Consider the following 12745-nt stretch of genomic DNA (forward strand, 5'->3'; position numbering starts at 1 on the left):
TCGTAAAATACAAAATAATTTGCTTTATGATGTGTATAAAATAATCATATTGTTATTTTAATTGTATTTGGCTCCGTAAAGCTTTTGAAAAACGTCTGAGCCTTGATAACCAAATCATTAATATAACAAAAGCCTCTAAAGCGAGTGTTAAGAACACTACCTGAGAGTTCGTCGCCAGAGACGACACCTGGTTTGCGGGATGAAAACCAGGGTAGCATTCAAGATAGCTTGACCTCGGGAAAAGGAGGCGGATTGTGAGTTTCAACCAAGTTATGTAGGGGAAGCTGGTAGATCTCCCAATCAGCGTTGTTGTAGCGCCATTGAGGCCGTTTGGAGGAGGTGGGGGAATACGCATGAGCAGAGATCAAACAGGGTAATGATTGCTCCCCAAAAGTTCCGTACTTGCCTTCCATTTTAGAGTAGGAGTTGATGAAGCCATCTTTCAGAATGGCCAGGCCTCCATTCTTAAAGGCTTTGAGATGGGCATCTTCGAGAGGATCAGTCCTAGATCGGCCCCATACAGGATGGAGGGAGAAGGAGGAAAGTGGTGCTTAACGTGATTCTTCAAGGGTGTTGCACCTCAATTCACCACGAATGTGCGCGCTGTCCCACCATACAGGATGGTGTGCGTTCAAGTTTCCTTTATTGTTCCTTATCCGTGACCGTGAACCAAACCTCGGATTGCTATGGCAGCCTATTACCATGGAGCAGCTGAACGACTTCGAATAGGCTGATGACGCTGCGAGTGAACGCACCTAAATACGAACTTTCAACTCTATCAGTGCTGTTATACGCTAGCGAAACATGGTGTGTATCAGTGACAATACTCAGCGGCTGCAGGTGTTCATCAATAGGTACTTGCGGTATATAATTCGGGCCTGGTGGCCTCACAACTGGATCTAAAACAACGAGCTCCGTCGTCGTTGTCACCAGAAGCCGATAACAACAGAAACTCGGGATCGGAAGAGAGGGCTGGGTCGGCCACGCCTTACGTAGGGTCGGAAATCCAGCGGGCATCGCAGCAGAGGCAGACCCAGAGGCTCATGGCGGCGAAGCCTCAATAAAGAAATAAAAGAAGTCGATCGAAATCTAACCTGACAACAAGTTAAAGCGATAGCTGGACATCACTCAGGATGGAGATCTTTCAAGTACCATCGGAAGTGTACAGGACCCATAAGTAAGTAAGAAAAATGAAGCTACTGAGACTTGGTTGCCCTCACGGAGGAGATAACCCGCGAGAAACTGTTATGAGGATATAACTCGAGTTTGTGCAGGTTGTTCCAAAACTTGTTAATGTTCCACTTGAGACATAGCTTGATCTCTGGTGGAAACCTGGAAGTTACGGAGGCTGTTTCTTTCACTTTCTAAATGCAGGGAAGATAGCTCGAACGGCAAATCAGGGCTTCAACCCCTTAAGGAAAAAGTTCATTGTTCGAAAAAGAAAAAAACATTAAAAAATTATTTATGAATAAGAAAAATATGGACGATTAAAAAAAAACCACAGCTTAAAGATTTGTTCGCGTTAGGTTTCCGGTAAGCTCAAAAGAAAGAGTTTCGAGAAACATACTAGACTCTAGTTCATGTCCCACATATCTATACCAGCTTTTAGATTATGATCTAAGTAATGATTGGATGATTAGAGAACAACAAACCGTTTATTTTATCCAGTTTTAAGTTTCAGTTGTTTTTTTAAATTTCTGTAAACCTACTATTTTATCAGATTTCATTTGCGGAGATTTGAACTGTTCGAACAATTAGCTAATCTATTTTTCTATTCTCTTTTGGTTTCCACAGATACTCCAACGGCACCAGTACCCAACCAGCACAACGACGTCTCACGAACACCCTCAGAGATGGAACACACCACGCCGCAGCGCCAGCTGTTGCAATTCACACGTCCGTCCACCCGTCGGTGATGTTCGCCGGAGCAGCGCTTCGTTTGCTGCCACTAGTCAATCGTCATCATTGCATCCACCGGGATCACCGGCACCCACCAGCAGGATGGGAGCGTGCTTTCGATTCCGCCACCGGAAAATGTCGCTGCTGTGGCTATTACTGATGATATGTGCCTTCGCCGGTGATAGCGGTGGAGGGAGTGACGGAGGGGGTGGAGGGATCTTGGGGTTGGGGTTCCTGAGGCTGGCCAGGGCCGAGTATGTTCAGGAACTGGAGGTTTCCGAGGGGGTGCCAATCGGGCACCAGATCGGGTTCATAGGAGAATTCCCACACGGCGCGGATAGTGGTCCACCTTATCTGATTGTACCCGTGCCGGGAAGTGCAGTGGATACCGATCTAGCGATAGATCATACAACCGGAGAAATCCGGACAAAAGTCTCATTGGACAGGGAGAAGAGGGCGTCCTACTCATTTGTGGCTATTCCGCTGAGCGGTGAGAATATTCGAGTTGTGATACGAGTACTGGATGAAAATGATAATGCTCCAACTTTTCCGACGGCTCTGATGAACATAGAATTCCCGGAAAACACTCCGCGGGATGTAAAACGAACATTGAACCCAGCAAGGGATTTGGACCTGGGTAGATACAATACTCAAAGGTACAACATCGTTTCCGGTAATGTAAATAACGCTTTTCGATTATCGTCGCATCGGGAACGGGACGGAGTGTTATATCTCGATCTACAAATCAATGGATTTCTCGACCGGGAAACCACGCCAGCTTATAGCCTCGTTGTAGAGGCACTGGACGGTGGTAATCCTCCTTTAAGGGGGCAGATGACGGTCAACATCACAATCCAGGATGTGAACGACAACCAGCCGATATTTAATCAGAGTCGGTACTTTGCAACCGTCCCGGAGAATGCGACTATCGGTACAACAGTTCTGCAGGTATACGCAACGGATCAGGATGCTGGAGAAAATGGAATGGTAGAATACGCGATCAACCGGAGGCAAAGTGACAAGGATCAGATGTTCCGGATAGATCCTAGTACGGGGTTGATTTCTGTGAATAAGCCTTTGGATTTCGAGACGAAAGAACTCCATGAACTGGTGGTGGTAGCAAAGGATCGCGGTTTGCAACCTCTGGAAACGACTGCTTTTGTGTCTATACGAGTGACTGATGTGAACGATAATCAACCTATAATAAATGTGATATTTTTGAGTGATGACGCGACTCCGAAGATTTCAGAATCGGCTCAACCCGGTGAGTTTGTCGCGAGGATTTCAGTGAATGATCCCGATTCTAAAACGGAATACTCGAATGTGAATGTGACGCTATCCGGTGGTGAAGGTCATTTCGGGTTAACCACAAGAGATAACATAATTTACTTAGTGATTGTGTCGCTTCCTTTGGATCGGGAGATAAAACCGAATTATACGTTGAGTGTAGTGGCTACGGATACCGGAAATCCTCCGTTGCATGCAGCCAAAACGATATTCCTCACGGTAACGGATATTAACGATAATGCGCCGGAGTTTGAGAAGGAGATTTACCATGCCAATGTGATGGAGGTGGCCGACCCTGGAACTTCTGTGATCCAGGTGACCGCCATCGACAAAGACGAGGGCAACAACTCCGCGATCGCGTACTCCCTGCTGGATACACCCGATACTCATTCGCAGTGGTTCCAGATCGATGCCAACTCCGGCCTGATAACAACCAGAGCGCACATCGACTGCGAAACCGATCCCGTACCGCAACTGATCGTGGTGGCGAAAGATAATGGCTTCCCTCCGATGTCCTCCAGCGGCACCGTGCTGGTCACCATCCACGACGTCAACGATAACGAGCCTATCTTCGATCAGAGCTTCTACAACGTATCGGTGGCGGAGAACGAACCCAAAGGACGGTGCATTCTGAAGGTGAGTGTTTAATTTTAAATTGTTCGTCCCTAATTCCCTACAGGCCCTCGTTTCAATTATAATACCCTTTCGATCTAAACTCCCCCTCTACCCTCCCGTATGGCAATTCCGAAGTAGCGTTGATTCTGCCTTCTCGATTATAACGTGATTTCCTTATCTCGAGAATTTTATTATATTCAATTTCAACAAATATTAATATTCATCTCCACTACTGCCGTTTCAAGCGAACGCTTTCGCGTGTTCTCCCGCTTCTCTGAGGCTTTATTCGATATGAAGCACAGTAGATTCATCCGTGACAAAACATTGGTCAAAACCAGTCGCTCTGCGCTATCTGATGAATCGCCAGAGTGGGGCAGAAAAACTAGCTTATCAAGAGTTCCGTTCAATTGAAGATTCTTCTCTTATAAAATGTGTAACACACACCTTCTTAGAAAGGAGGAATGTGCGCTGCTGATTGGAGTGTCCCTTCATAACCTACGTCGAGGGCCTTATGGTTGACGTCCGCCAACAATCTTTTGGTCTCAACAGCATCGAAACATTGGTCAGCATCTTTGTCACACGCACACAAGATGATCTTTCTCTCTGCACATTCTTGTTTCGATTCCACCACTTCACTCATGCATTTCGTACAGAGCACTGAGATATGTAATGAGCGATCGCTCTGAAAGTAGTGGTCGCACAATTTCTCATGTAATTATATGGGCCTTCTTTACCGCATTCTCTTCACACTTGGTTTATGGTTCAACATCATTGGTATACTACGACTAGGTTGGCAATGCCAGTATCAATTATAAGAAACATATTCATATTCGTTTTCGATACGATACTGTATCGAGTAAGTATATAATACAACATGCTGTTCGAAATACCCAAAAAAAAAATCGTTCTAATAAAGCTCAACTTTCAATGAATAATATCAATTTGATTAGTAACTTTGTTTAAGGACAAGCCTCCCGGACTCCAAAACTAAATTCACTCGTATTTTCAAAAGCACACTACTCAATACGGAAGCAACGCTTAACTTTCATTTTTATTTAGCAAAGCTGAAATAATAAATGTTACAGTTGTGTGTTGCTTTCGTATTAAGGTCCTTGAAAACGCGAGTAGATTTCAATTTTGATTGGAGGGGGAGGCCTCTCCTTAAGATCGTTCATTAATTACGGATCACGGCACCTAATTAATGATTGATTTCTGTTTTCAAAATAAACTATGAAGCAGGTCACGTGAAATAACTTTAAAGTTTGTAGTTTATAAATGAACCGGTGCTAGCGAGAGTGATACATAAACCATTTTTGTTGATTTTGTGTGTTTTACACCAACGGCTTCTGTTAGCAAAGATATAGTACGGAAATAACGAAAAAGTGATTTTTGACTTAACTAAATCTGGAGATATGCACTTTTTAATTTCTGGCATATATCACAATGGCAATTTCGTTGCCATGAAAAGCCATAGTAACCCTATTTTGAATTTTAAGATGGTTTACTGCCGTTCAAAATAATATGAGTTGTTCTTTCAAATGCCGTGTGAACATATTTTTTGGTTCGCCGCAATCGAAAATATCGACATTTGAAAAACTCGTTTTGGCAGAAAACATATTTATGTACACACACAAGTTGAGCTTTAAAAGTCACCCGAAGACGACTTTTCCGAAAAATCGAAAACAAAAGAAGTAGATTGAAAATACTGTTTTTTAGGGACATCCTAATCCAAGTAGCTCTAAATCAGCTAACTCAGGAGCCACGAAAAAATATTTTTTTCTGCAAGAATAAGCTGCACCACAACTTCGTAGATGGAAGTGGCCAACAATTGCACAGGTAAAAATCCGCAACCGAATTCATGAATAAAAGTCATGATTTCATAAAACTGGTTGGGTCATGATATCATGACTACAATTCATGATATCATGACCCAAACGACGTATAGCATGATGAAAAATTGCATTTTTTCTTGAATTTAGTTCATACTCGCCAGAAGCGTTATCAAAAAGCAAGCCGCATTTTCAAAAATAAAATATTATATTGAGTCATGTTTTCATGACTCTGAGTCATGAAATCATGCAGCTGAGTCATGAAAAATGACACTGAGTCTTGGAAACATGACTATGAGTCATGGAATCATGACCAAGAGTCATGAAAACATGACTTAGAGTCATGAAAATACGTCAAAAATATCAGCGTTACGCAAACGTGCAGATGTTTTCGGGTCGTGTTTTCGTCATTTTTTTTAAAAATAATTAAATAGTTCAATAGTTATAAGAAAATATAAATAATTTTGGATCCGCGATTTTTATCGGTTTATGTGTATGCAGATAACAATGGAAGAGTGCCCCGGACTGTACTACATATGGTCGGACTCTTCTGGAAAACTCATCCTATGGCGAATGCGGTGCTTGTATGCGAGGCTTCCGAGTAGACAAGCAGTACATGTGCCCGCCCTGACCTGACTCAGACCTACACCACTACGATTGGTTATACCTGGGCTTCACGGTCATTCTCCCGTTGTTCATCCATTGGTTATGTATCGAACTAAACCGGCAAATTCAGAGAATGTTTACAAAATTGATCCTGCTCGTGCTTGCATCGAGGTGCTGCTGTCCGCAATTCTGACTATTCTATTCACGGATCCAATCTGGTAGCTGCGGACCAATTCTAGCGGGGTACGCCGCAAGAATTCCGATTGATATATGCTGTTCCGAAATCCAACTATGACACGGCGACGCTGAACTGTACCCAGGAAGCTTACTCGTGCTCGTTCCTGCTTTATTTTAAATATTTACTGCTAAGTATACCGATCCAGATAAGTTTGAATGAATTTTAAGTTTTAATATTTATATTGAATACGTTATATTGAAAAAAGAAGAAAATTTACAATCATGTGTTGAAGTCATGTTAATTTCACGTGCTAAGTTTTCGTGATTCAGAGTGCCGTTTGTATGCTGAAATTCGCACAGGTGTTTCACCCATTTTCTCCCATACAGATAAAACGTTCGATTAACCGATTGACAATTTTGCATCACAAAGATATTCTCGATTCGGAGTGGAAATTGTTCCGTTGTTAGTGTGATTATCAAAATATTTTGGTTTTATTTGTTTGCCTTAAGCATTGTAAATATGAGCTGATATCCGCCTAATAAGCCAGAACTAGTGGAAGCGTTTTACATTAAATCGACCGTTCAAGTCCTATCACGACTTCCGCTACATCGAAGAAGTGCGATTTTTGGTTTGTCTTATCATTTTTTTCATGCTTACCTGGCATGAAGTTGTCATGTTGCCGATCCCCGATCCGTAAAATCTTCTAGCGATTACGTTGTTAGGGAAGTTTATATATATACACTGATCTTCTTTGCCATAGATCGCTGAATGCGATCTAATTTCTTCCGGAAGCGGGCAAAGAAATATGGAGATCGAAATTTCTGCGAAACAAATTGATGATTGACGATCGGTTGATGCCCATCTACATTCTACATACATTCTATGGGTGTTATGGGTCAAACACAATTGATACGTTTGCGTGCGTTTTGACAGTTTTGCCATGGGAAAACTGTCAAAACGCACGGAAACGTATCCATTGTGTTTGGCCCATTATTCTCAGCTCTGTGGTTTGGATCCATTACTGTTTTGAACAAACTGGCATCAATTATCTTAATTTAATCAATACAAGCCTGGAGCATGAAAATAAAACACAAAATCAATTTCACAGTAGTTTTAAATTCATAATAACTATAATTTCCATGATTACGCAGGCTCAAATAGATATATAGTTCGGATATTTGTAAATAATTTCTGGTTCTGCCTAAACTAAATCATGGAAAATGTACAATAAGAAGCAGAAGTGTTTGGAGGAATTTGTTGAAATAGATTGAGTGGTAATGGATTACAAAATGCATTTTGAATCAGATTTGCTTGAAAATAATTTCTGTACTTCTCTGTTCCCTCTTAGCTGTTTTAGCTGTCAGCTAGTCAGTTATGCATGATTTCAACTCTTGATTTATATTCTGAGATTTGAACTGACACCCTGGAATCATAAAGGACAGATGCCAGATGCATGAAATATGTATCTAAGATCATGACCTTAGTTCATGGTTTCAGTGTGCATGCGTCTCGATATCATGACCCAAATCTACACTTTTCGTTAAAAACATCTGAACTATAAATGGTAGATTACAGATTCATGAAGTATAATTCTGTTTTCATGACTTCAGTTCATGGTCCCGGAGTCCATACTCATGATATCATGACTCATTTTGCCAGATTTCGTCATAAAATATCGAAAACGTAACGCCAAGCTTGCGTTATGGCAAAATAAGTCATGATTTCATGATCTTTTTTCATAATGTATTTTCATAACATAAAAACACACATTTTTCTCATTTTGCCACTTTTGGCTCCGGATTTTTCCCGTGTGAAGCTTTCATGCTTTATCATTTTGGACCTCCAATTGTGTTGCTATTAAATCCCAAATAGCAATCCATAAGCAGTTGGGGTAAGAAAGTTAAAGTATATACATGACAGCTATCAGTATGCAATCTACGAAATACTCCGTTACAACGCAACGCAATAAGCTGCACCACAACTTTGTAGAACATTGCATGTCAGTATTCCGCAAAAAAAAGTTTTTCAATTTTTTATATCTTGGTCACCCTATTATGTGATAGCACTACTGTAAAACCTCTTTTTACCTCTTCTTTAGCCTCTTCTTTTACGCTCCAATTTCGAAATAACGCTCCCTTTTTGTACGCCTTATAGGAGCGTAAAAAAGTTTCAAGCATTTATGTGAAGCAAATTTGTATTAGTTTCGGAGGTTGTTTTAGTCTGGGACGGGACTTGCAAAGAGGAAAAAATGTAACTTCAGCTGCTGCCAGTCAACTGCTGTCACGAACTGTCAGGTGCAACCAGCAGCTTTTTGTGTGAAAGTATTGGTATTCCAAATAAAATATTCCGCATGAATTTTGTTTTACGAAGACTTTTCCACTAAACGAGTATTCCAAATCATCCGTTTAGCTTATTAATAATCAGTTAGAAATTTGTGTTTTGTTCCCGGTATAAAAATGCTTATGAAAATGAATTTACTAATTCGTGAATTGTATACACTTTTATTGTGCTCAGAAGAGTCCACCGGGGCTTAGGTGACACAGTCAAGGAAACAGTTGAAACTCGGTAATCAACTGTGATAAAAAGAAGAACAAGTGTCAAAACAAGGAAAAAGAAGCTGTCTTTGCCGGTCTCGTCTCAGGTTTTAGTATGATCTAAGAACTGTGGATGTTCTAGGAACATGTCCTCCTTCAGGATACCATATTGTCACCCTAGATGCAACCAGCAGCTTTTTGTGTGAAAGTATTGTTATCCCTCACAAAGTATTCCGAATGATTTTGTTTTTCGAGTACTTTTTCACTTTGAAAAGTATTCTAGAATTCTTGAATTCGTGACAAATTATTGCTAATTTATTATATTATTATTCCTCTTTTTTCTCTGGAAATTTGAGTAATATAATTGTCAATGTGCGATTTATCGTTAAATTCTTAAAAATCAGAAGCAATACATTTGTCATAAATTTGCACGCTGAGATTTCTTTAAACAAGTTGTTCAAACAAAGAAGCTTCGATTTCAATTGTTACTACGATGTTACTCTATGTTAAAAGCATGCAGACATATAGTGAAATTAACAAAATTCGTTTGTTGTAAGCATCAAATATCATATGATTTGATTTATGTTTTGTTCGAACAACTTGTTTGAAGAAATCTTAACGTGAAAATTTATGACAAATATTCAGCTTCTGATTTTTAAGAATTTAACGATAAATCGCACAGTGACAATTATATTACTCAAATTTCCAGGGAAAAATGAGGAATAATAATATAATAAATTAGCAACCATTTGTCATAAATTCAAGAATTTTGTAGAACAACGACTTTTGTGGGAAACAGTATTTTTAGGCACTTAATAGCTTGAAAATCACTTTAACATGGACAAAACGTGAACGGAACGAATCGCAATGTTCACAAGACTTGTAGAGCACACCCAAAGCTTCCGTATAGAAATTGTTGCGATAGTTTTCGACGTTTATATCTCTTGTTAGATTTTTTCCAAAATTGAAAATAGCCCAAAAACACTAAATCGACTTGAGCCACCTCGAAATTTTATCCGAATTAGCTGAAAATTTGACAGGAGACTTATTTTAGTATAAGAATTGTGATTCTGGGCTGACCGGTTGAATTTTTGATACTTTTTGAAAACATGAAGAGGTCTAATAAACAAGTTGTATGATCTCTTCTTAGTATATGTTTGTATTCCAAGTAGTTCTTGTTATTGTCGTGGGCTGCAGGTAGTCTACGAACTCCATAGAGTCAAGGTGTGTGGATCAACCTCCGTAATCGAGGCAGTTATTTAAGAAAAACAAGTTATGTGACCCCTTCTTGGTATATGTTTGCATTCCAAGTAGTTCTTGCTGTTGTCATTGGTCCAGGTAGTCTACGAACTCCATAGAGTCAAGTTTTATGGATTAACCTCCGTAATGGAGGCAGTTAGGCCGATACAAATATTAAATTTATTTTATGTCGAACAGCTCTTGGAAAACACGAGTGGGAGGAATAAAAAAATAACAAGGAAACGAAAAAAAAGTCCAAAATCCGAATAATTGCATGAAAAATTTGGAATTTTAATGGAAAATGATAGCGAAGAATATGAATATTTGTTACATATTTATCCAGTAATGAACTTAGCCCAAACTTTGTGAAATTAAAAAGTACTGGAACTTATTTCTGAAGAAATTTTGGTTTTTCTTTTTGGGATAGCTTGTGCTGAAAGACTCACTGTTGAAACCATAACACCAACATTTTAAAAGTACGGCTAGAGTTTTAAGCTTTTGTCAAGTCAAGTCAAGTATGAACCTCAAATCGGTTGTACTGGGGCAATGGTCAGGTGTACTTTTGAAATCAGAGATGTGTTATCTGAACATGGATGTTTTATGCAGGTTCGGAATTGCAGACTTCCCGGACTATACGGAATAGATATGTGAAGTTTGAAGTAGAATCGGTGGAGCACGTGATATCAGCTCGTAATATCATGCTCACGTTCCTAAAAGTATTGAAATGCCATGCTACTTGTTAACGGCCTCGGATAAACCCGTAGAGAGAATGCAATGGACGCTGAACTTACTCATCCAAGAAATATGCGTGGATCAGCAGCGGCTGTTGTAAGGAGGTCATTTTGGCTCATGCTGCCTGAGCACTTCCCAATCCTTACACTTTATCAGCACCCATGTACATGTGGCATTCATTAAGTTAAATCCAATTCTCACACACCCACTCTTGTGTTCTGAGCACCTTTTGGGATACATGGGGCCAACGTTAAGGATCTCCTATCTCCTATCGACTTTGTTTATTTAGGGTTTAACCGCCAGGCGATCCTGATGCTTCTGCTGCGATGTCCTGCCGAATTCCAGCGCTTGCTTGCAGATTTTGTCTCTGCTCTTACGTTGTCTGTGGCCGGCCTACGCCCATTCACACTGTGGAGTTGCCATTGATATTGGATCTCGATGGTATCGTCGATTGGGCTCAGCATTCGGAATCCAGTTTTGCGCCCACCAGGCCCGAGCAGTAAATCATAGACATCGGGTGATGAATACTTGAAATCTATGTGGTCTCTGCCAATATGCACCAAGTCTTACTGGCGTAAAACATCACAGATTTCACGTTAGAGATGAGTATTCGAGGTTTGGTGCATTGCCTTGACAGATTGGATCTCCATGTTCTATGTGATCTTGGTCCGCCGCCCGACGTGTTGGCTGGCTTTGGTTTCGACCTTCTCCACTGTTTGCCCGGCTACCGTGGAGTTGGAGTTGTTCACATCAAATGATTTGGTTTTGTTGACGTTGATGAGTGGGAGCATACGACCAGGTCATTCAGTTTACTCTACTTGATAGAGCGCTGTGGCGTTAGTAGAGCAGTATGATGATCTCGTTCGATTGCTCTATGGAGGTAGACTGCTAGAGAGGTCCATGATTTCGCCGACTACGATGAACGATGCACCGATTCCGTGGTCAATTAGTACCAAATGGAGGGACTCTTGAAACTCAATGACCTGTATCAGGATACTGCAAAGCGTGACAGAATGGTTCTCACATGATCGTCCGAGGCGGAATCCTGCCTGCTGCCGTCGGAGAATTGTAAATCTTTCCCTATATCTAAATTAGGAGAGGTTGTCAAAACTAGAAGAAGTTGTTGTAAATGGTCGAGCCAACGTTTCAGCTGATCAACTGGATCGATGAGTGACTGTCACGTCACATGTCGCGTCTTTATCTATCAACCACGGATTTGTCCTTGCTTCATTCAGGCGTTGTGAAATATTGAAGAGGAAATTAATATCGCCGGTTGTTGCGGGTTTCCCCCCATCGCATCGTCGGCCGGGGAGTCAACCCGCGAGCGCTTCTAACGTCTGCAGCCAGCAACATTTGGCTTACTTCCCAGACCTGTTTTTAGTTGGCTGGACTAGTATTTGACTCCTCTGGAAATGGATCAGCTGGAAACGGAGACGATGCCTTCTTGAGTCCAAAATAAACGCAGCGCTGACATCGCGTTTGACTATCATATTCTAATTGGCGACAACGCATTGCTCGGATTCAGCGGTGTCAGGAGAGGCTCAACATAGACCAACCAGATCCTGCTGTGAATAAATCGTTCGTTGAAGACCTTAGAACTCGGGTAGTAGATGGCAGAAGGTGGCAGCGTAGAAGATAAGTGGGCAGTGAAGAATGCATTTATCGAAATCGGCGAGAAAAACTTAGGTGAGCTGCTCACTCAGCGAAAAGAGTGGATCACAGATGTAACCCGACGGAAGATTGAGGAGCGTGGAGAAGCAAAGGATGAGGAACGTGAAGAATCAAAGGAGTAAAGTAGAGTCCGTCCGGTATGTATCCCTGTAAGT

At 41.1% G+C, this 12745-nt stretch overlaps 1 protein-coding gene across 6 annotated transcripts in view; it reads left to right on the plus strand.

Annotated features, from left to right (window-relative positions):
• LOC134213799 (protein dachsous) overlaps nt 1-12745 on the plus strand; it is a 305308-nt gene that overhangs the window by 125221 nt on the left and 167342 nt on the right. For all 6 annotated transcript variants that reach the window (XM_062693133.1, XM_062693135.1, XM_062693136.1 and 3 more), the window contains one exon: nt 1795-3822. In XM_062693133.1, the coding sequence (XP_062549117.1) occupies nt 2002-3822 (1821 nt within the window). In that variant the 5' untranslated portion in view covers nt 1795-2001. The remainder of the gene's footprint in view (nt 1-1794; nt 3823-12745) is intronic.

The sequence above is a fragment of the Armigeres subalbatus genome, chromosome 2 (assembly GCF_024139115.2).
Source record: "Armigeres subalbatus isolate Guangzhou_Male chromosome 2, GZ_Asu_2, whole genome shotgun sequence".
Classification (NCBI taxonomy): domain Eukaryota; kingdom Metazoa; phylum Arthropoda; class Insecta; order Diptera; family Culicidae; genus Armigeres; species Armigeres subalbatus.